We start from the raw sequence: 23,201 nt of genomic DNA on the forward strand, positions 1-23,201 counted from the left end.
ATACAGCACTTTTTATTTGAAATATCAATAAAACGACTGAATCGAAGGCAAAGGAGCCTTCCGGCTCCAGTCCAGTGCTTACACTGCATGCATTGGCATAATAATCACATACCTATTTGTTGGGCCACTGCTTGTTTATTTTTTTGTCCTCCCGTGTTTCTAAGTTATGCTTTTAGATTACTGTAATTCAAAGCCAATGGCACTTTTTCTCTGCACCACTAAGAAGCATATTTTCATGTGATTGCATTATACTAGAAATACTCTCCATACCAGTTCTGAACACGCCTGGCTTCCAGGAAGCTCAAATATTATTCTAAAAGGTTTACATGCAATAGTTAATTTATTTTTAAATTAAAAACTTTTATTGCAAGCAGTTGGCTGCCACATTTAGGCAGCAGTAAGCTTTTTCTGCTTTTTATTTTGTTGGTGGCATATGCCTACAATTTTTTAAAAAGACTAACAATTGCAGCAGTTTGCCAAAGCTAGACCTACTGGCTTTGCCAATGCTTGTTTTTCTGTACTTCCTTGGGCAGGTTGTCTTTGCTATTTGGTTATAAAGGTGCTTGGATGACTTTATTGGGCAGTTAGTCCTGTATTAATTTGCTTAGATTTGAATTATTTGTAGCTCATGTTGACCCCTTTGCTGATGATTGTATCCTTGAAGCGCCCATGGGCATAGTCCACCAACAACACGGCTGGGATTTTTACATGGTCAGTCATTGGTAAAGCTCATTCACTAATGTTATGTTATGTTATGTTATTCATAATTTGTATAGCGCACGGGCACCCAGAGGTTTCATGGCGCTGGAGAAGAGGAAAGATGGTGAGCAGTAGCCTAACCGTGTGCTTGTTTGACTAATGATAGCCAAATGTTAACATGAATATTTAATTGAACCCTACGCTTATCTCACAAAAACGTCTCGATAAATCAAACAAATATATAATCAATTGACGTCTACTAGAAGCGGTGGTTGAAATTTTAGAGGTGTATATTTGGCGTAATTAATATGTTAGCTTGTTTTATGTAGCACTAGTTACTGTAGCTTTATAGCACTGCAAATTACAGATCTTTCTATTAGCAGACTCAATGGACTCCCATTATAAACCTTGCAAAGATGAATGGCTGTCAAGATCCAACATGTGGTGTGCAGACTACACCCAGATCTCAGAAGCAAGTGCTTAACTCACTGAGCTATTGTACACATGGATTATGTTTCATATAAAAAGCCAAACTAGAAGCTGAAAAGATGGTCACTGATTCTCACTTTTTAGAAGATTTGAATCGGCTGATGGAGCTGAGGTGTAGTCAGCCGTATAAGGCACATGCATATGGCTGGCTCTGTTGGCATAGCAGCCTGTGCCAGCACAGATAGGAAGTCTCCTTTTTAGGTCTCACCTGACCCAGCGCATGCGCTGTCTGGCGAGACTTTTAGTGAGTGGGCATTTTAAAATGCGACCACAGCTTTCTGTGTGGCCTCAAGCTTGCAAGCACGCGCGCAGCAGCCATCTGGCGCTCTGCCCCTCTCCCACCACAGAGCACGTGATCGCTTTCACGGCCGCTCAGCCGCGTTACATTTGTCTATGATCCTGATCCCTGACGAGATGTTGACATATGTCAATTTCTTTAGGGCAATATTTGAGAAAAATAAATGTATACATGGACTGTCTGCCTTTGCTCCCTACTCTTTAATGACCCCTCCTCGCGCCACCTTCCCGCTGCAACACACCGACCTTTAATTTATGGTATACTGAAATATATTTTTTCATTTTGCGCCTGTTCCCATCTCTTATTTTCACAAACTCCAACTCAGCAGCATACGTGCGTAGAGTTTAACCCCTCCCTCCAGCACCCCGATTAGCACCCTTAAGACTCGACTCGACTCATGTCTTTCCACTGTGAGGCGACGTTCCGAAGACCGCTTTGACCCATGGGAAATGAAGTCTTTTATGTGGCTTCCCTGTGACTAGGAGCTTTCGTGGTGACAGGCACGGACTACAGGTCTTTAGTCCACTTAGGCAGAGGCGGAGGGTCAATCAATCAATCAATCAATCAATCATAACATTTGTATAGCGCACTACTCACCAGGCAGGGTCTCAAGGCGCTTGGGGGAAGGGGTCCGCTATTGCTCGAACAGCCAGGTCTTGAGTTGTCTCCTGAAGGCGAGATGGTCCTGTGTCAGCCGAAGATGGATGGGGAGAGAGTTCCATGTCTTGGCCGCCAGGTAGGAGAAGGATCTACCTCCGGCGTTGGCTCTTCGGATGCGTGGTACGGCGGCGAGGGCGAGGCTTGTAGAGCGTAGCTGGCGGGTGAGCATGTAGAAGGTCAAGCGGTCGTTTAGGTACTTGGGGCCCAGTTCGTGGAGAGATTTGTGTGCGTGGGTGAGGAACCTGAACGTGATCGTCTTGCTGATGGGGAGCCAGTGCAGGTCCTTCAGGTGGCCGGAGATGTGGCTGCGTCGGTGGATGTCTAAGATGAGTCGGGCGGAGGCGTTTTGGATGCGTTGGAGTCTTTTATGTAGCTTGGCTGTGGTTCCGGCGTAGAGGGTGTTTCCGTAGTCCAGTCGGCTGGTGACGAGTGCCTGGGTGACCGTCTTCCTGGTTTCGGTCGGGATCCATCGGAAGATCTTGCGGAGCATGCGCAGGGTGTTGAATCATGATGAGGAGACGGCGTTGAATTGTCTGGTCATCGAGAGGGAGGAGTCCAGGATGAAGCCCATGTTTGGTGCGTGGTCTGTTGGCTTGGGAGTGGCGCCCAGGGCGGGGGGCCACCAGGAGTCATCCCAGGCGGAGGGCGATGGTCCCAGGACGAGGACTTCCGTCTTGTCTGCGTTCAGTTTCAGGCGGCTGTTCTTCATCCACTCGGCGACGTCTTTCATCCCTTCGTGTAGGCTCGTTCTGGCGGTGGCGGGGTCTCTGGTGAGGGAGAGGATCAGTTGGGTGTCGTCGGCGTAGGAGATGATGTTGAGGTTGTGCTGGCGTGCGATGGCTGCAAGAGGACTCATGTAGACGTTGAAGAGGGTGGGGCTGAGTGATGATTCTTGTGGTACGCCGCAGATGACTTCGGTGGCCTCTGATCGCAACGGGGGAAGGCGGACTCTCTGTGTTCTTCCGGTGAGGAACGAGATGATCCATTCCAGGGTCCGCTTGGCTGTGTGTAGAGCAAGAGCATAGATTCAATACCAACAAGGTACATGCAAACATATGAAGGAGCAACATGAGTGTGGGGACGTGAGTACTGGATGAGGGCGGGTTGTGTTTTCGTTAGATGGTTTTCCATGATATACTCGTGCTGTGATCCTTAGATAGAATGTCATGCCCTTTAATACACTGGCGTCCCCCTATCCTATATGCACTAGGGTTTTGCTGCTGTCTTCTGTACAACGGTATTCAGAGGTGGGTGGGCTAGTCTGAAAGCTCGAGCCGGATGCTAGACTCTGGAGCAGCTCGAGGTCCTCTTGGAACCTCAAGCCCAAAACAAGCCGAGCTTTCAGGGGACCCAATGTGACTTAGTGGCTACAAAAGCTGACCATGTAAAATGGGAAAGCAGTTTGGAATCCTGGTCTTGGCTCTGTAAGTCTGTATCCTATAAATCTAACAAATCTTCTAGTTTATTTTTTTATAAAGTATAACATTGTCGATGTTTGTTGTGAAGAGCTAGTGTGTCATTCTGTAGTGTTGCATTACGGGAAAATGACAAAAACATAATGTGAGTTGTGACTGTTACCCAACGCATCATTCAACAACACCACAGGCTCACTCAGCACCACCAAAGCATCAGTCAGCACCACCACAGCGACACTCAGCACCACCACAGAATCCCGCAGGGCCAGCACAGCATCTCTCAGCACCACCACAGCATCAGTCAACACCACCACATCATCACTCAGCACCACCGCAGCATCACTCCGGGCCACCACAGCATCACTCACCTTCACCACAACATCACTCAGCAGCACCACAACATCACTCAGGAACACCACCGCATCACTCAGTACCACCACAGCATCACCCAGCAGCATCACAGCATCAAACAGCATCACCACAGCATCAGTCAGCAGCATAACAGCATCACTCAGGGCCAGCACATGATCACTCAACGCCACCACAGCAACAGTCAGCACAACCACAGTGTCACTCAGCACCACCACAGCATCACTCAGGACCACCACAGCATCACTCAGCACCACCACAGCATCAGTCAGCACCACCACATCATCACTCAGCACCACCACAGCATCACTCAGGGCCACCACATGATCACTCACCTTCACCACTGGATCACTCTGCAGCGCCACAGCATCAATCAGCATCACCAAAGGCATCAGTCAGCACCACCACAGGATCACTGCGGGCCAGTACAGCATCACACAACGCCACCGCTGCATAAATCAGGGCCAGCACAGCATCACTCAACAATACCACAGCATCACTCAGCGCTTCTTACAATTTTTAATTGCAACTTCTCAGCATGCTGCAGAGCAGCCTCACTTCTCTACAGAACAGCTAAAAAACATTGGCAAAGTCAATAGCTCTACCTAAAAACTTATAAGGCCCCTCACAGTAGAGTAGCTCTACCTAAAAACTTATAAGGCCCCTCACAGTAGAGCCAATAGGTCGCGCCTTTGGAACATTAAAAGTGTTTAGTTATCCAGCACAATATCCTTCATTAAACAACATCAAGTGTTGCATAGCTAATCACTTATAAGGTCCCTAAAGCAAGGCCTATTGGCGATGCCAATGCTTGTTTACCTTTCTGCCAGGAAGCCTCTACATGGGAGGGCAGTTGTCAATGGCTAAGCTGTTTTCAGTCTCACTCTTAAGTGGCCTTGGTTCTAATTCTGGCTCTCGTACTTAACCACTTTGACCATTACTATGAGTGCCCGGTGAATTTCACCACACATATCACAATTGCGCGCACTGTGGCGAGAACTGCGTGGCTAGTCTCCCTCACAGCTTTTCTCAGGTCAGTTTCAGTAGGTGGAACGTATCAAACTTCAATAAGAGGAAAAACGCGCAATTGCCCAAGCATGTGGATTTTAGTGCAGAAAGCACACAAAACCACATCCCCCATTATCTCCAGGGTATTATTATTTATGAGGTGTGATAAATATTGCACTAAACACAGGACCAGTCTTGAAGAGGGCCATGGTGTAATGGAGGATAAAATCTCTTTGCCTTTCCATCTGCTCTGCTTACCTGCCAAAACGGAAAGTGCTGATGGGCGCTAAATGCACGTTCATAAGAACGATGAATACATAGACTAATGACACATAATAGAACCAGAGCTGCTCCGTGTTACAGCCAGAGTGTCTTCATGAGCTCTATGTTTCGACATCTGTTTGTCTAATAATAACAACCAGTGGGCTTCATGGAGCATTCATAGCCCTCCAGAGCTGAGCAAGTTATGTTTGTGTCCTGAACAATGGAATTCTTCTACACATGCTGGCTGCTGTCACCGTGAAATTCAAGTAACCCAAACCCAAGGATCATACCTGCCGGGAAGTACTCTTACTCTCTCCCTAAGGTGGAGGTTGAATAAACTGTATGACACAGCAAGTAGAGTTGGGATTAAGGGCCTGATTAAGGGCCTGATTATGAGTCTGGTGGTCCACGGACCGCGAGACTCATGGTGGTGCGACGGTGGCCCTCTAGCCTCCAGTGGTCCGTCCGCCCCATTATAAGTAGGGTGGTCGTACTGCCCTTGCAACGTCGCAGGTGCTAGGGGACCGCCATTCCCTGGCGGTGGCACGGCGGTCAGGGCCTGAGTAATATGCTGGTGGTGCTGCTGCAGCACCACCAAACATAGTACGAGTTTCAAGACTTTACAGTCCATGCTGTGCCGGAACTGTTTTTGGCATTCCCATTGCAGTGCTCATTTTCAGAGGAACCGCCGTGGGAACGCCCACAACAGCCTGCCAGACATGAGGAAACTCTAAATCTTTTTCACTTTCTTATCTTCATTGTTACATCACAATTCTCCTATTAACTGCGGTTGATGCCACTTGTAATATTCATGAAATCACCGTTTGTGTATTAGAATCCATTCAATACTGTGAATCCCTATGCATTTCAGGACTGAACCCTTAATAATCTTTAATAATCTAATGTTCACCGGCACCACGAAAACCGGCATGAAGCGATGTTTTACTTTATGGAAGACACGCCGAGTACTATTACAAGTGGCACACATTTAAAATACCCCACCACATTGTTTTTTTCACTATCCAAATAGCGTTTTTTTCACCAGCACGAAGACAGTAACTTTGAGTACCGTCGTTTGCGCACTATCACCAATGGCAATTGACTTGTTGACTTTACTTTTTCGTTAAGACACCAATTTTCAGCATAATGTCGCACTATTTTTTCATAGAGCACAATTCCAATATAGTTGCGCGAAGAGAAGCAGATTTCCTTTAATTTTTGCACAGCAGCATTTCACAACGCCACAAATTTGTACCATTGCACACCTGTGCTATAATGTGGGAGCGTAGACATTCCTGGATTACAATTATATGCCATTTTCTTTCTAGATTAAATGCATGTCTCCTGAAGAAGGGCTCAGTCCCGAAATGCATAGGGATTCACAGTATTGAATGGATTCTAATACACAAACTGTGATTTCATGAATATTACAAGTGGCATCAACCTCAGTTAATAGGAGAATTGTGATGTAACAATGAAGATAACGAAGTGAAATTGATAAATACAAAACGTTCAAGTCAAATCCATCTTATTGTGTTTATTTGAGATCATTTTATTCTAACAGAGGAATATTAGGAAGACTTCGTCTCGAAGGAAGTGCTGGATGGGCACACTGTTATTGAGTTAACAGTGCACTGCATATTGGTTTCAAGGTTTCACTCCCATGGGTCAAAGGGAGAAACCCACTAGCACCCAAGCCAACCAGAGTTAAAAACAAAAACAAACAACGGATAACCGAAAGGTTGTTTTTCATCCATACAGCGTGCCACACCCCATAGGACATTGAAACTCTAAATCTGGCATGCAGCCCTACCATGGGTTTGGCTGTGCAGAAGCGGGTCGCCGGCATGCCGGTCCGCTTTCTCACAACCAAACTCGTAATCAAGCCCTTAGAGTTCGATGGACGGGTTACTCCATCACAAACGTGGCGGATATCTCGTCTGCCATATTACAAGTGCCTTATATCCATTGTCACTTGTATTACGGCAGACAGAATAGCCACCACATTTGTGACAAAGTAACCCGTTCGCCAAACTCTAAATCCGGAATGCTCGTACATATACATCGGATTGCCCATGACCCTGATCTACCAGCCTTTCACACTTGAATATTGGGATATTCCCTATATTCCTTCTAGGCTAACATTCCTCTGTTTAGAAGGTGTGGAAATGTACCCCAGAAGAAGGTACATTTCAGGATCCCCACTGAGTTCGTGAGGTGGTAGAGAGACAGACTTGGCGCGTGGGGTCTGGGAGGTCAGAGTCTTGAGGGATGAACCCTATGGTATTGTCTGGTTGCCATACGGGGTGCAAGAGGGTAGGACATAGAAACATGGCTAATCAGACAAAAGGGTTGGACAGGGAGTGGGTCACAGAAGCTGCTGCAGATGTTTACAAAATTATCTGGTAGAGATAACCGTTTGTGGGTCTATTTCGGGAAAGAAAAAATGATTTGGAGAGGTTTTCTAATGTTCGGCCGACAATTTGAGAGGATTTGGGAAATTATACAGTTATACAAGTAAGGTGCCTGTTCTAATAAAGAGCGTCTGAAAGACATCTCCTTGGAGACTTCACATCATAATTAATTGATGGTACTAAGCCTTCTCGCTTTGAAAAAATCGTCATGGTGTATGGTGCCACCATCATGCTAAAATCATGCTGCATTATGGGGGCTGGATTCACATACTGCAATCACAGACTATAGCTCACACCCTTGCTATGCACTGCTTCTGCCCTCTCATGTTACAGTACTCCTGACATGTTCAAAGACTGCATTGATAACATGCCTAATGACAGCTGAAATTACATAATTGATAACCACACTGTGCACGGCTGGGGTGCTGGTTCTAGTTAATTTAGGGCACGAATTATGGTTACTTGAGATAACGATAACTGGGGAATTTCAGTGGTTTTGCTAATGTACCTTTAGCAGCTGTGTTTTTTCAGTGAATATATATTATATTACAGTGATCAAGGCTAATGGCCAAAACTCGTTGTTAAGGCTGCATTGTTGCAACTAACTCAAGGAAGCATCAAGTGTTCCTTGACGTAAGGGACAAAGGTGGCGATAATTTGGCCTTCCGGAGCCTAACCCGGAACTCTGCTATTGTAGCCCCTCTCTCCGTATTTTTGGTGGAGCAGAATATATATGCTACAAATGATGGTACTGATCAATGAAATTATAGATTAGAAAAAATACAACATTCCAGTAAAAAAATAACATTTCCTTTCAAAAAGTAAAAATTATTTCAATTCATTAAATACAAAACCTTTAACTGAGTTTACTAATTAATAAATAAATAGAAATAAAAATGTTGGGGGGAGTATTCTTTTAAACCATTGTTTAAAATTTAACATTTCTAAATTAATATAATATATTTATTTACTACACATTTACTTTGATGAGTCAATGTGCTGTTACATTTCATTGTATTAGGTGCAATAATATATAACATTATTTTGTATTCTTATTTCACATTAAGCTATTTTACATTTTTGTAAATAATGAGGTTCCACCTCTCATTTGAGGAGGAGACAGACATGTAAGTCTGCATCTAGGTGTATTGCTCCAATCAGAAATTTTGAATATCATTTACTGTATATTGTTGTCACTTCTATATTATCTGTCCAATTCCTTTGCTTTGGAAAGAACAAGATTGAAATGTGAAGTTGTAAGATATAAACTGTATATCTTGTATGTTCACCTTGTTTTCTTTTCAATAAAATTATTTGAACTTAAAAAAAGAAATTTTGAATATAAAAAAAAACAATGGACACGTACACTTAGACACCTTAAACTTATAGGCCTGTATATTTACCTTTGTGAATCAGGTTGGATGAAATTTTATGACAGTGCATGTAAATTAGATATCACTACCTTACATATTGCTCTATTTTCCTGTCCAGCCAAGTGAGGCAGAAGCAGCACTGAAGACACACGGACCAGCGTTGTCCATTCAAGAGTTCCAGGCTGTGATCAACAAACACTTCTTCAGCGACCTTTACGGCCTGCTGAACAAAGAGGACCTGAGCCCCCTCATTGTCCACGATCCTACCCAAGGTGAGGTTTTCTGTCTTTATAGAGCTCAGAAGAGGCCATAACGTGAAGCAACACGCATCAATCTACAAAACCACCCAGTAAATTCACATAGAACATTAGGCGTGGGCACGCCCTGCAAAATAATGCCTTGAAAAGTGAGATTCTCTGTACATTGCCGCCCTTTGTAAGATACATGATTCTAAACACAAGTAGTCCTCTCTCATGAGCAAGAGGAGTAGAAGCTACTTGTAATCCATGATCCCTAGCAAGGTAAGCTCATTTGCATAGCAGGAGGTGACCCAGCCCCTTATAAAATACATGATGCTTTGCAAAGTATGCTCTTCTGTACATCAAGAAGCAACACAGCCTCTAGTAAAATACACAATGCTTTGCAAGGTAAGCTGTTCTGTACATCAAGGTGTGACACAGCACTTTATAAACACATGAACATATGCAAGAGTAGCGTCTCTATACAGAAGGAGATGAGGCGTTTCCCATGCAAGAGGATACCTTCTGCCGCTACAGCAAGACGAGTCACAACCTTATAAAATGTGCAAGCCATGGAAGGCGAGGATCTGTGTCTTGCAAGTAAAAGAAGCAGTAACTCATAATGAATGAGTCAATGGGCATCAGGTCCTCTAGCTCTACAGTAACGTGGGATGGCGTCCATCATAACGATTAGTGCTGTAGACAGTGACGTCTTCCAGCAGCATAGCAAGGAAGACCCTCATAATCAATGATCTTACAAGGTGAGGACCCCTCTATCTCACCCATAAGAGAAGACCTTCTCCAGTTCTCCAGCAGAAGGAGTCCATTGCAGACACTTACACTCCAGAAGGTAACTGTATCCAATGATGCTTCACCAGCGGGAGATGCCCACACTCTGAGCGCAGTCGCCGTGGAGTTCTTCAGGTCTCAGCCGGACACTGAGAACTTCACCCAGAGTGGACAGTATCACAGATGAGAAACGCTCACAAAATCAGATTCTCCAGTCTCAGCAAGAAGAGAGTGAGTCTCATACATATTACAAGAAAAGACTACAACCACTACCCTTTAAGAAAGTAGAGTGAGGACACAGGAAAGAGGTGAGTAAGCCACACATAATGTAATCATACACAAGGAGTCAATATTTATGTAAAAAGCAGGAAGCATGAGATGGTTTCTTAGTATGATACCCTGCAAAGTAACACACTATAGCTATAGAATGTTGGAAAGGAGGCCCTATCAGGCTGTGATTCCACAAAAGGGTTGAAGGTGAAAATGTCGAGGACAGACATATAAACCTACTCGAACATTGACTCCAAAATGTTGGCTAACACTCTATTGACAAGTTAAACATGCACAGGGAAGAATAGATTTACTATTCTATCTCCACAGACATTGAGGACGTGTGTGTGTGTGTGTGTGTGTGTGTGTGTGTGTGTGTGTGTGTGTGTGTGTGTGTGTATGTGTACCATGTTTCTGTGATGAAGAGTGTTGTGTGATGACATCAGCTGTAACAGATGTGTGATCAGCTGCTGAGCCTGTGTTGATACGCATGGGAAGTAGGCAGAGAAGCAGTATTTGTGAATGTTGGGTTTGATTTGCAAGTATGGTGTCTGCGTGGTGTGTGGGTCAGTGTAGGATGTGAGGTGTGGCTATGGGTGATGATCGCTTACCCTAGGCCGTTCCAGTCCCGAATCAGGCCAAACAGGTGACAGAGTTGTCCTCAGCAGCTCCTCCCCGAGGGTGCCTGGACAGTGGGATGCTTTAGTGGTTTGATGCCTAGACAGTCAGTCGAAGTAGGAGAGGGGGACCTGAGAGTGGAGTCACAAGCAAAAGCTGCTCTTGAGTGGGACACTTCTGGGCCTAGAGCACATTGAGTGGTCGATTTAGATTCTGGGAAAGGCAGATCATCATTGGCCCTCAGAGTATAATGCAGGCAAGTAAATATCTTCCCGAGGGGTGTCAGGTGATGCTGAGCCTACCTGGTTATGACTGACTGGTTTAGATTGCAGAGAAAGAAGGAAAGTTCGTACACGCCCTTAATGATCCTTGGAGTAGTAATGCAGACGAGTGCAGTGACTAAAACTATGTAGACTTGGCCTGAGTGAGCCCACTGTGGGTTCTCATGCATTTTGGTGTAGCTCATCCACAGAGCGCAAAGCTCTGCCTGGCCGGGGTGCACTGAAAGCGTATCCCAATCAGACTAACAGATTGTGGCAGCTGAAATTCCAAAAAGCAGCACAAGACTGTTTCCCTATACTCCTAGTAGAGAAGCAGCCTACCAGTTCCCTATGTTTAAGTCCATTCAGTTTCCCGTATCTGGGGTCTTTCAGCATGTGAATTGTGTGTTTGTGCTGTGTATTACATGCATTGACTCCATGTGATAGCTGATTTGTGTCCACTGCCAGGAAACAAGGATTTCCTTTAGGCTGCCTTGTGTAGATAGCTGCATGCAGCCTCCCCCTTGTACCCCAGTTCTGCAGCACGTCCTTTAGGGCTCAGAGGAATCCACATTAAAATCCTGCTAAGCCTCTGCGCCATTGGGATACAAAAAACATGATCAGATGCCCCTCCTGGTCCATCAAGACAGCTTACCCCTAATTATATATCTATACTGTGTCCTGTGGTTATCGGAGACCTACCCATTTGTTGAAAACTTGGGGGATGTCTGAAATTACAGACCTTCCCGCTCAGGAAGTGTACACTGTCTCTTTTGTAATGCACATTGCTTTGACCATTTGGTACTTACCTAATTGCGTACATTACAGAAAGGTGTGGCCTTCCCTAGAATGGCCACATTTATGGATTTTCAACCATGGACATCTACTGAATTGACCTGCTTCCATCAGTGCTACTGGGAACTAAATAACAAATGACCACCAAGAGCCACCTCCTTGAATTTGTTTTTGCATATGTCTGAAGAGAATTTGAACCCCTCATGTTGCGTATTCCACACCCACATGGCTGACTCGCAATCTAGCACAGCGTAGGAGCCCCGCTGGTGCGCCTTGCAGTGAAGACTGGAGCTGCACTGCCCTTGGGTGGAGGGGACCTGCTTGACCATGAAAGTGAAGGCCAACTCTTCTGGATGTATGTGAAGGTGAAGCAAGAAGCTGCGCCTGCCCTCGAGTTATGATAGGCTGCTGCTAGCTGTCCATGAGTGGCCCTGATGGGGAGCCTTCTGCAACCGGAGAGCTGCTCACGGCCGGGCTTTGCTCCGCTGTGTGCTTGTGCTGGGCGGCTTCATCGTTGTAGTGAGAGGGGGGCCGGGCTTTGCTCTGCTGGTGGCCTGGCCGGGCTTGGCTCCGCCGGACCACGAAGAAACCACAACTCCCAGCAGCCTCTTGCGGCAAGGACGCCGCCGCCGCCCTTGGAAGCAGGAAGTGCCTGGGGGCATAAAGGAGCACCTGCGAGGGAGTGCTGCGGGAGCCTTCTGCAACCGGAGAGCTGCTCACGGCCGGGCTTTGCTCCGCTGTCTGCTTGTGCTGGGCGGCTTCATCGTTGTGGTGAGAGGAGGGCCGGGCTTTGCTCCGCTGGTGGCCTGGCCGGGCTTGGCTCCGCCGGGCCACGAAGAAACCAAAACTCCCAGCAGCCCCTTGCGGCAAGGACGCCGCCGCCGCCCTCGGAAGCAGGAAGTGCCTGGGGGCATAAAGGAGCACCTGCGAGGGAGTGCTGCGAGAGCCTTCTGCAACCGGAGAGCTGCTCGCGGCCGGGCTTTGCTCCGCTGTGTGCTTGGCGCGGGAGAAGCCCGGGACAAGGGCGGGCCGTCTGCGGCCGTCAGAGGCCAGAAGAGGCTGGGCTGGGCCACGGACCTTGGCTCCTTGTTTCTGGACTATGGACTTAGAGTAAGCCCTATTTATCATCATTGTTTTACGTTTGCTTCAGTTAACTTGGTCTTATTGTCTTGATAGCTCTTTCTTCAACAATGGGGCTTGGGTTTTGCTATCTTACATACACCACAATTAGCATCTGTAGGGCCTCATTATGTCCAAGCTTAGGTCAGCTAAACCAGCGGCAGTAAATGAGGTTAGGACAATGGATAATTATCTTCTTAAGGTTGAAAGCAAAATTAACAAAGACAGGAGACTATCACTAGGTAGGGGTAGTCCAGATAGTTCACCTATAAAGCTGAGTGCACCTTCCACACTGCTGCCTCATATAGACAGTGGTTTTTCCGCTCCAAATAATGATGACTGAAATAATGACGCTTCCATTATAGTGCCAATAGAGGAGCGGGAAATCGTAACTGAAGCTACCCCAAGTCAGAGATCGTCACCCTCCCCAAGACCCTCATTGCCTCAAACACCTGCACGGAGGATAGTGCGTGCTTGCAGGAAGGCACCTGTTAAAAGGGTGGTGGGAAGGAAGACCAAAAAGACAGGCCCAACACCACAAAATAGGGTAGATAGTCCCGAGCCTGCAAACACAGTGGGTGGGAGCACTTTACATCCAGCCCACATTGAACTCTTGGTTACCATCATGGAGACAAAACTAAAGGCATTGATTAGACCACTGGTGGAAAAGTTAGATCTAGTTGCCAGCGAGGTCTCTAGACTTGGTAGTCTTTTAGATTCCCACATGACCCGGCTTCCTATTCAGATGAGTCCTCAAATTGGCCCACAAGGTCATTCGGGTAACACTACAGAGGGACCTGTTGGTCTAGTATCGGTTAGCTCTAGGGTTAGTGGCCTAGGGGTTACTGTTCAGGCGCCCACAGTTGCACATGCACCGAACATCCCAACTGCAAACCCACCATTAGTGGCAACACCTATAGCACAAACACCAGCACAACCTCAAGTAGCACTAAATGGTAGCCATAATAACTTAGCAGGGGGAGACACTGCCGGGAGGAGTAGGATTAGGAGGAAGAACTCTGTCAACCTCCCACCGGAGTGTGTTCCATACACGGTGGTTTTAACAAATGTGCCTGAGGTTGACTCCTGCCTAACAGACCCTAGGCTAGAAACACATGCTGCCTTAAAAAATAAAACCCTTGCCTGGTTGAATAGGAACTGTGGCTTTCCTTATGCCTTTTCTAACGATATAATATCCACACGTAGAGTTAGTTGGATTGGCAATGGTAGGAAAAATACAAGTGGGGACTGCATTATTGTAATTTTTAAACATCCGCAACACGTTGCAACAGTCCTCCTTAGAGCTGCCTCCTTACCAAACCTTGATAACTCAGTATGTGCTAGACTTCTTGGTTTTTTTTATAATCATCTGGACAACTCCCAACATCGAGTGCCTCATAACCAAAGGTATCCTGCAAATGGGCATGGGGGGGGAATGGCTGGTTGTGGGTCGAATGCCCCTTTAAATGTACCCTTAAATGTACCCTTGCAACACAATAGAGCGGACTCTTACTGTTATCAGGTGGCAAACAGGCAGTCTGATCACACTTTACCTCTCTATAATCGTTTTTCTGCCTTGTCATCACTAGAGGAAAATGATTGACTGCCCGTTGTTCCGGAGATCTCTAGTCAGATATCAACCCAACTCTTAAAATTGCTACATGGAACATTGCTGGCTTAAAGAATAAAACTGGGAATGTTGATTGGCTACAGTCTTTAAAATCCTATGATATCATTGCCCTACAAGAGACTTGGGACCAAACAAATAGTTTTTCTTTGGATGGATTTTGCCATTTTTTCAACCCAGCCAGTAGTAGTGTGGCAGGAACATCTAAGGGGGGCTTGTTAACCCTTTTCAAATTGGACATAAAAGGAACTCTAACCCAATGTTCTTCGGGCTCGGAAAACTGTCTGATTGTTGAACTATCTATTCAGGATAAAACCAAGATTATTTTTGTTAATTTTTATAATTCACATGCAAATGAGCAAACCAGTCAAAACTTGGAACTATTGGATACATTTTTGTCAACTTACAGTATTAATGTAGATGCCTTTGAATTGATATTACTAGGGGACTTTAACATTCACCCATGTACACTACCATGTATTATTCATGATGCTGATGGTCCCCCCTCTCCACACCTGTCCATCTGGAACATACCAGGCGAGGTGAGCTCCTTGAAACATTTCTTGCAAGATGGAATTTACATGAATCAGGATGTGGGGATGGAAAAGATAGGTCCCGCACCTTCAAGGGTAAAGACGTGGGTACTATTATAGATTATATTTTTGTGTATTCTTATCTGTTTAATATTGTGATAAAATACTACACGGAGGTGTCAGTTTTTAGCGATCATAACCCTGTTTTAATTGAAATGAAGCATACGGAGTTAATTTCTCTAAAATCAGTAAAAGTTAGAGGGGGACAAAATGTTATGGTAAAAGATCAAAACCGTAGGCTGAAATGGACAAAAATAGTCCCTGAAACTTTTCTTCGAGAGGTTTTGTCCAAAGTGGAGGATGAAGTTGCAATATGCTTAGCGAATGTAAGGATGTTATAGTAGCATTTGATAATATCTGTATTGAAATCAATCGTAGTCTGCAGAAAAAATCTAGGCAGCACCCGCTCCTGGGAAAAAGATGGTTCGATAGGAAATGCTCAAAAGCGCATGGCATGCTATTAAAAACTCTGAAAGCCATCCCTAAGAACCGTGCAGATATCGCTAATGCTAGGATTGCTTATAAAAAAAACTATCCTAGAAAGGAAGAGGGTCCTAAAAGACAATGCTTTGGCCCAACTTCTTGAACCAGAAACTCTAAAAGATAGCGGCCTTTTTTGGAAAATTATAAACCAGCCACTCTTTTCTGATGATGAAAATACCCCCCTAGAGGCAAATATCCCAGATGAGGGCTGGATCGATCATTTTAGCCAAATATACGCGGAAGCTACCAGTGCCACCACTTCTATTTCTATCTCAGAAGCTGAGGAAATGGTACCATGCACCACAGAGGATGCTGTTATCTTTGTAGCTACAGAAGTGGAAAAGGCGATAGATCTGACTCTAAGAGGCGTGGCTTGGACGCCGATCGGGATGGCGGCGTGAGCTCGCAGCTCCGCGCGGAATCCCGCTAATTCTCCTGTTTTTCGGAACCCTAGGCGACCCGGAGACAACGTTCCTGCCCTCTGAAGGGCGAGGGGACAGCTGGACGTAATCGGTGAATCGCTGGGGGACTGCTGGCCCCGAGGAGATCGAGGAAGAGGCGGCCGAGGTGTAGACCGGGGTGTGAAGAAAATGGCGGCGTGGAGGTCGGACGGTCCCGAACTTCAGCCCTGAGTCCGACTGTCGCCAAGCAGAGAGGGACCTTGCACCCGGCTGCCCGACGCACTGGGATTGGCGGCGCGAAGCCCTGAGACCGGGGGACGCTGCCCGATTCACCCAGGAGATCGGGGGTTCTAGTTGGCCACCGTCCCACGGCTCATCCTCCCCCCACAGGTCCAGTGGGGGTGACGGAACGGAGCTCATCCGCCTGATCATTGCTCCTGAGACCATTGGCGGTGGCATTGCATTGCCCGGTGCCCGGTAATCGGCACGGACCCACGGGAGCACCCACAGTACGGGTGGCCGGACTTGTGACGCAGCGCCCTGACATGGCGGCGATCGGAGGGCCGATGCCCGGGAGCCGCGAGGGGGACTCGGCGACATCGACCCGGCTGGGTGAGAGTCCCTCCCCGGAGCTTGACCAGGAACAGCGGCTGAACCGTCGCTTGGATGCCATCCTTGAGGCGATCACTTCCACCAAGGAGGCGTTGCACAACGACATTGCCCAAGTGGCCACGGGCCTGGGGCTACTACGCGCGGACCACGCGAAGCTGGCGGATCGGGTCAAGGATCATGACCAACTGTTGCTGGACCTGAAGCCCTCGGTGGTGACCGCGGAGCACAGGATTACAGACATTCTGGCCCGACTGGACACTCTAGAGCGGAGGGCGGAGGATGCCGAAGGCCGCAATAGGCGGAACAACGTGCGGGTCGTAGGCCTGCCGGAACGGATTGAGGGGGAGGATGCGGTGGCCTACATGGAGAACTGGTTCCGCACTGTGGTGGCGCCGGAGGGGCTTACTCCTTTTTTCACTCTGGAGCGAGCTCACCGGGTGCCCGCTCGCCCGCCGGGGCTGGGCCGCCCCCCCCGACCAATGGTGGTGCGGCTCCTCCACTACAAAGACCGAGACCTCCTCATCCAGCGGGCCAGGATGTCGGGCCCTTATGGGGTGGAGAACAGCAAGGTAACGATCTTTCCGGACTATACGCAGGCGGTCCAGAAGGACAGGGCATCGTTCCTGGCTGTGAAGAAGGAGCTCAGGGAGGAAGGCATTCAGTACTCCTTGCTCTACCCGGCCAAGCTGCGGATTATCATGGATGGCACCACACACTTTTTCCTCACTCCGGACGAAGTTTGGCACTGGCTTGAATCGTACAGAGCGGGGACGGACAGGACACACCAAAGTAGGCGAGACCAGCCCAAGCAGCCCCGGGTGCGGCAGTCACAACGCATCAGGTCCCGCAACAGGCGCCAGCGGGAGAAGCGGGAGGCTCAAATGGCGGCGGAGAAGAGGGATGCACTCGCAGCGACGGCGGCCATTACAGGGTCGCAACAGAACAGTGAACGGGCCGAAACGGACTCGGGAGGAGAAGGCAGCAGAACAGGAGAGGAACTTTCGGAGGCAGAGAGCCAGAAGGGGCCGACAGTGACCCCACAGACCTCGGATAATATTTGCTGCGGCTAAGATAGACTTTGGCCTAGACCGGGACTTCATGGTAGGGTGATATCCTGTTGCTGGAGGGCGGGTTGCCGGGTGGGGGAGCTGAGGGTATCAGAGGGATGAAGGGCGGGACGCGGGCTCCGCTAGCTGGGGTCGGCGGCGACTCACCCCCCCTAGGCCCTTAAGGCCGACTGTGGTGGAGACCACAGGGTAAATGTGCGAGAAGTTGCATCAAGGTTTGGATGGGGGCGGCCATTGGGTTCGTGTGCTCTGTCCTGGGGAGTGGGGTTTGGGGAATGTTTCAGTTTTGGGGTTGTTTGGGGGGGGGCAACTGCATTGGGGGGGTCATGGACCGTTGGAGTTTAATTCGGACTGTACGGACTTGGTATGGGGACATTACCTAATTTGAAATGCCTGACGTGGAATGTCCGGGGGCTGCGGACTATGGTGAAACGCCACAAAGTACATGCATACCTGGTACGCAGGGGGGTTCAGATAGCTATGCTCCAGGAGACTCACCTCACCAAAAAAGAGTGCGCTGCCTTGCAGAAAAGGTGGCGGGGCCAGGTTTTTGGCACCACTTATTCAGCGTATGCCAGGGGGGTCTTGATCTGGGTGAGGGCGGGGATACCCTTTCAGGTGCTGAATCAGGTTATAGATTCGGATGGCAGGTTTGTAGCGGTGGAAGGGAGATTGTATGGACGGGATGTGGTTTTATGTTGTGTTTATGCACCGAACTCTGACCAAGGCCGATACTTTGATAGCCTCTCGGGGTCCTTGGCCTCTTTCCTGGCGGGCCCGATAGTGCTAGGGGGGGACTTCAATTCGATTACGGATGTGGCTCTGGATAGGTCCCATCCCCCCCTAGTGGACTCTCCTGTGCGCAGGCTGGCCGCGCACAGGAAGGACTGGCAAGAACGATGGGGGTTGCTGGATGTCTGGAGGGAGAGGCACAGGGGAACCAGGGATTACTCCTTTTATTCCACTCTGCATGATTTACATGTCAGGATTGATTCGGTGCTTTGCGGGAGCTCCCTAGCCCCATTGATTACCCATGCTGAGTACCTTGCTAGGACGATATCCGATCATAACCCCCTGTTGGTACATATCCAATGGCAGAGGGAGCGCTCAGCAATACCAACATGGCGGCTTCGTCCGGAGACGCTAGAGGATTCTGTGTTCGACGATGCGGTCCGGCAGGGCATTGATAGTTATTTCGGTGTGAACGGAGGAACGGCGACGAGCAGGTCTGTTGAATGGGATGCAATGAAAGTGGTGGTGAGAGGGGTGTGCTTGGGCAGGTTCTCGAATGCTCGAACGACTGTGCTGAATGACTTAATGAAAGCGGAGGAAGCTTTGAGGGACCTGGAGTGCCGCAGGCCCACTAGGCCAGATCTACAGGCCCAGTTATTGGAAGCGAAGGAAGCGGTAGCCGCGGAGACGGAACGTTTGCGATGCTATGATTATAGGCAGTACATTATCAGGGCACACGCAGAAAGGGACAAGGTGGGTACCCTCTTAGCCAGATTAGCTAGCCCGGAACTTAGGGGTTGCCCGATCCTCAGCATTATTGACGCGCGGGGAGAGATGGTGTACTCCCAGGCAGCTGTATTGGACCGCTTTAGGGGTTACTATGAGGAATTGTACCGGAGCCAGCTGGGAGTGGGGGTCCAGGACATCGTGGAGTACCTGGGGGAGAGGCCGCTTCCGGTCTTGGACGAGGACGACGCGAAGGACCTGGGTAGCCCGATCACGCTAACGGAAATTCGAGTGGCTATCAAACAGATGGCCCGTAATAAGACGCCCGGGGTGGACGGACTCCCAATCGAGTTTTATCAGCACTATGTAGACGCTCTGGCGCCCAGGCTGCTGGTGGTGTATACGGAGGCCTTCGAGAAGGGGGCGTTGCCTGCCTCCATGCGGGAGGCCTTGATAGTGCCACTCCTCAAGCCCGGCCGGGATGCCGCGGACGTGAGATCTTATCGCCCGCTGTCCATGCTAACGGTGGACTATAAGATCCTGAGTCGCATTCTAGCCTCTAGACTAGCCCCGCACATGACGGGCCTGGTGCACAGGGATCAGGCCGGGTTTATACCCACGAGGAGCACGGCGATGAATATCCGCCGCCTGGTGGGAATAATGGACGCCATCTTGGATGGAGAGGGGTCGCCAGCGGTTCTGTCCGTGGATATCGAGAAGGCCTTCGATAGTTTGGAATGGCCTTTCTTGGATGGGGTGCTGGAGCGGTTTGGCATGGGCGATGGGTTTCGGAGGTGGACGAGGGTCTTGTATAATTCGGCGACGGCGAGAGTTCGGCTGGGCGGTCTGGTATCTGCCGCGTATCCGGTGGGCAGGGGAACACGACAGGGATGCTCTCTCTCCCCTCTGTTGTTTGCCCTGGCGATGGAACCCTTGGCGGTCCATGCGAGGTCAGGCGAACGATACGCGGGAATGGTGAGTGATGGGCAATGGCATTATATATCGCTCTATGCGGATGACCTGCTCCTGTACCTAGCTGACACTTCGGGGGCACTGGTTGGAGCGATGGATCTGCTGTCCGAGTTCGGCCGACTGTCGGGCCTTAAGGTTAATTGGGCGAAGACCTGCGTGTTTCCGCTGAGAGCGGGGTCGCCAGCCCCTAGCAGCGACCTGGGTGTGGTGTGGGAACCCTCTTGCGTCACCTACTTGGGTGTCCGCATCTACCACTCGGCTACTGACCTTTTGGAGGGTAACATTGGCCGTTGTGTCCGGTCACTGCGGGGTAGCTTGTCTTTCTGGTCGACCCTCCCGCTGACAGTTCTGGGCAGGATAGCGTTGTTGAAAATGGTGGCGCTCCCCCGCTTCCTTTATTATTTCCGAACGCTACCTGTCTGGATTCCCCAGGGGGTGTTTAAGGAACTGCGGTCAATGATTATTGGCTTCCTGTGGGGGCATGGCCGTCGCAGGATAGCCTTGAGCACGCTACTTCGCCCCAAGCTGGAGGGGGGCATGGCCGTACCCGACCTGGAGCTGTATTATTTAGCGGCGCAGTTGCAGGTCCTTACGCAGAACGTAGCCAGGGTGTTCCGGGGGCCGGAGGAAGACCGGGGTCGGGGGATACAGCGCCACGTGCTGTCGTACATCATTATGCAGCAACGGCTCGAATTACGGGCCCTCACCATGGAGGAGCGGACGCTCCGGCTGTGCTGGCAGAGGAGCCTCCGGAGAGCGAGGGCATCACGGCCTTATGCCCCGGAGATTCCGATCGGGATGTTGACGGCTTTGCCGCACGGAGGGGATTGGTCCCCGTTGATGGATTGGGAGGACGCGGGGTTGCAGGTGGTGGGTGACTTGTATATTGATGGGGCGTTGGCACCGTTCGACGTGCTCCGGGACCAGTTCGGACTGCCTGAGGGGGGCTTCCTACTACACGCGGCTGTAGTGGCTGCCATACAAAAGCACTGGAAAGAGGGGCTCCTGGAACCTGCGACGACTATGGCATGCCAATATGTGGTAATGGCGGCTGGTACATTTAAAGCTGTGACGTGCCTCCATAATAGGATGCTGAACGACGGGCTAGAACCACTCCATGGGCTCAAAGCTAAATGGGAGGGGAGCGTTGGCCGGCCCATACCGGACACGGCATGGGGCCATATCCTGCGCCGCACGTGGAAGGGCACCAGGAACGCGCGCTTTCAGCAGGTCCATTTTTATGTGCTCCATAGGGCCTATCTAACTCCGGAGAAACTACAGCGGCACTTTCGGGTGCCGGATGCCTGTTGCCCCCGGTGCTCGTCCCTAGGGGCGGACATGGACCACTTGTTTTGGGGGTGTCCACAACTGGGAACTTATTGGGCGGAGGTAGGGGAACTCCTGAATGAAGTGACTGACAGGGAGGTAGAATTCGACATGGCGACGTGTCTATTGCTCTGGTTCCCGCATACTAAGCACACCAAGGTGACCAGTAAATTCATAGATCTGGGTCTGATATTGGCTCAAAGGGAAATATCGTGGCACTGGAAGGCCAGGGGGGGTCCCTCATTGCGTAGATGGAAGAGTGAGTTGCTGCGATGGTCTGACTGCGAGAGCGTGCTCCGGATGAAGCTAGCAGTGAAGTTGGGGAATGAGAAGGCTCTGGATGCGGCGCGTGCATGGGAGTTAGTGGTACAGGCTCTGCGTGATGCTTTGGTTGAGGACGAGGACGGCGAGGACTAAGCCGCTGGACACCGCGGGGCGAACACAGAAGTATGTCATGTCATTACGCACTGTAATGGAACCATCCAGTTCGGTAGAGCGAAGTACACACCTTAGCAGTTGCCAGGGGGGGGGGGCGTTGGGGGGTTAGTTGTAGGGGGGCTGGGGGGGGCCGGAAGCCATTGGAGGGTTGCTGTTGGAGGCCTAGACCCACTGGGACAGGGGGTATTGAGTGGCGGGCGGACTGATTGGGTGGGACGGCCTGGCACGGAGGCCCGAATAGCCTAAAGCAGGCCTCAACGGGGGCAATTACGTTGATACCTTGGGGATGGCTGACGGGAATGTTGTTGCGGGTGGGGGGGTGAAAGCAGATACGTAAAACGATCTTACGCCAGGGTCCCAATGGGACGTACACTGTGTTGTGCTCCTCTAGAGCGATCTGATATGCCGCCCGGCCTCCGGGATGCGGGCTGAATGGCTGTGTACAACTATGAACTGTTATTGGACGGGGGGGGCCCACAAGTGCACTGGCTGTTTACTTTTTTCCTGCTGTTTATAACTCTGCAATAAAAATATAATTTAAAAAAAAAAGATCTGACTCTAAGAAATAAGGCACCGGGTCCTGACGGGGTACCAGGGGATGTCTTTAAAAGTGCCCCGAAAGTTTGGTCTAAGGTCTTATGTAATGTTTTTAATGCTCTTTCAACTGATAAAATCCCGGATTCCTGGAAAAAATCCATCATTATACCGGTCTTTAAAAAAGGTAACAGGCAAGACCCATCCTGTTACAGACCCATTTCATTGATAGATTCTTCAGTGAAAATACTGGGCCGGGTTATTTTATCAAAACTGAATGACTGGTTAATAGAAAATAGGGTCCTATCAAACGTTCAGTATGGCTTTAGATCAAAAAGGAGCACAATAGATCAAGGCCTTAATTTGCATTTGTTGGTAGAAAAGTATACAAGGGCCAAAGAGGGGTCCATATACTTAGGTTTCATGGATCTCTCGTCAGCTGTTGACCTGGTAAACCTTGCTAAATTATGGAAAATTCTGCTTGAGATAGGATTAGATAAGGCACTTGTTTGCCTTTTAGCAGATTTACACACTGACCTAATAGCCTCGGTCAGAGTTACCCAGGAGGGGCGTTGCACAAGCCATTTTAAATCAGAAAGGGGGGTTAGGCA

General features: G+C 49.1%; 1 protein-coding gene across 1 annotated transcript in view; it reads left to right on the forward strand.

Annotated features, from left to right (window-relative positions):
• The window catches only part of LOC147730267 (uncharacterized), a 545,933-nt gene that overhangs the window by 327,267 nt on the left and 195,465 nt on the right, over positions 1–23,201 (forward strand). Inside the window, exon 10 of the mRNA XM_086954056.1 lies at positions 9,108–9,261. Coding sequence (XP_086810182.1) covers positions 9,108–9,261 — 154 coding nt within the window. The remainder of the gene's footprint in view (positions 1–9,107; positions 9,262–23,201) is intronic.

This window comes from Lissotriton vulgaris, chromosome 2_1, assembly GCF_964263255.1.
Source record: "Lissotriton vulgaris chromosome 2_1, aLisVul1.2, whole genome shotgun sequence".
NCBI classification, from domain to species: domain Eukaryota; kingdom Metazoa; phylum Chordata; class Amphibia; order Caudata; family Salamandridae; genus Lissotriton; species Lissotriton vulgaris.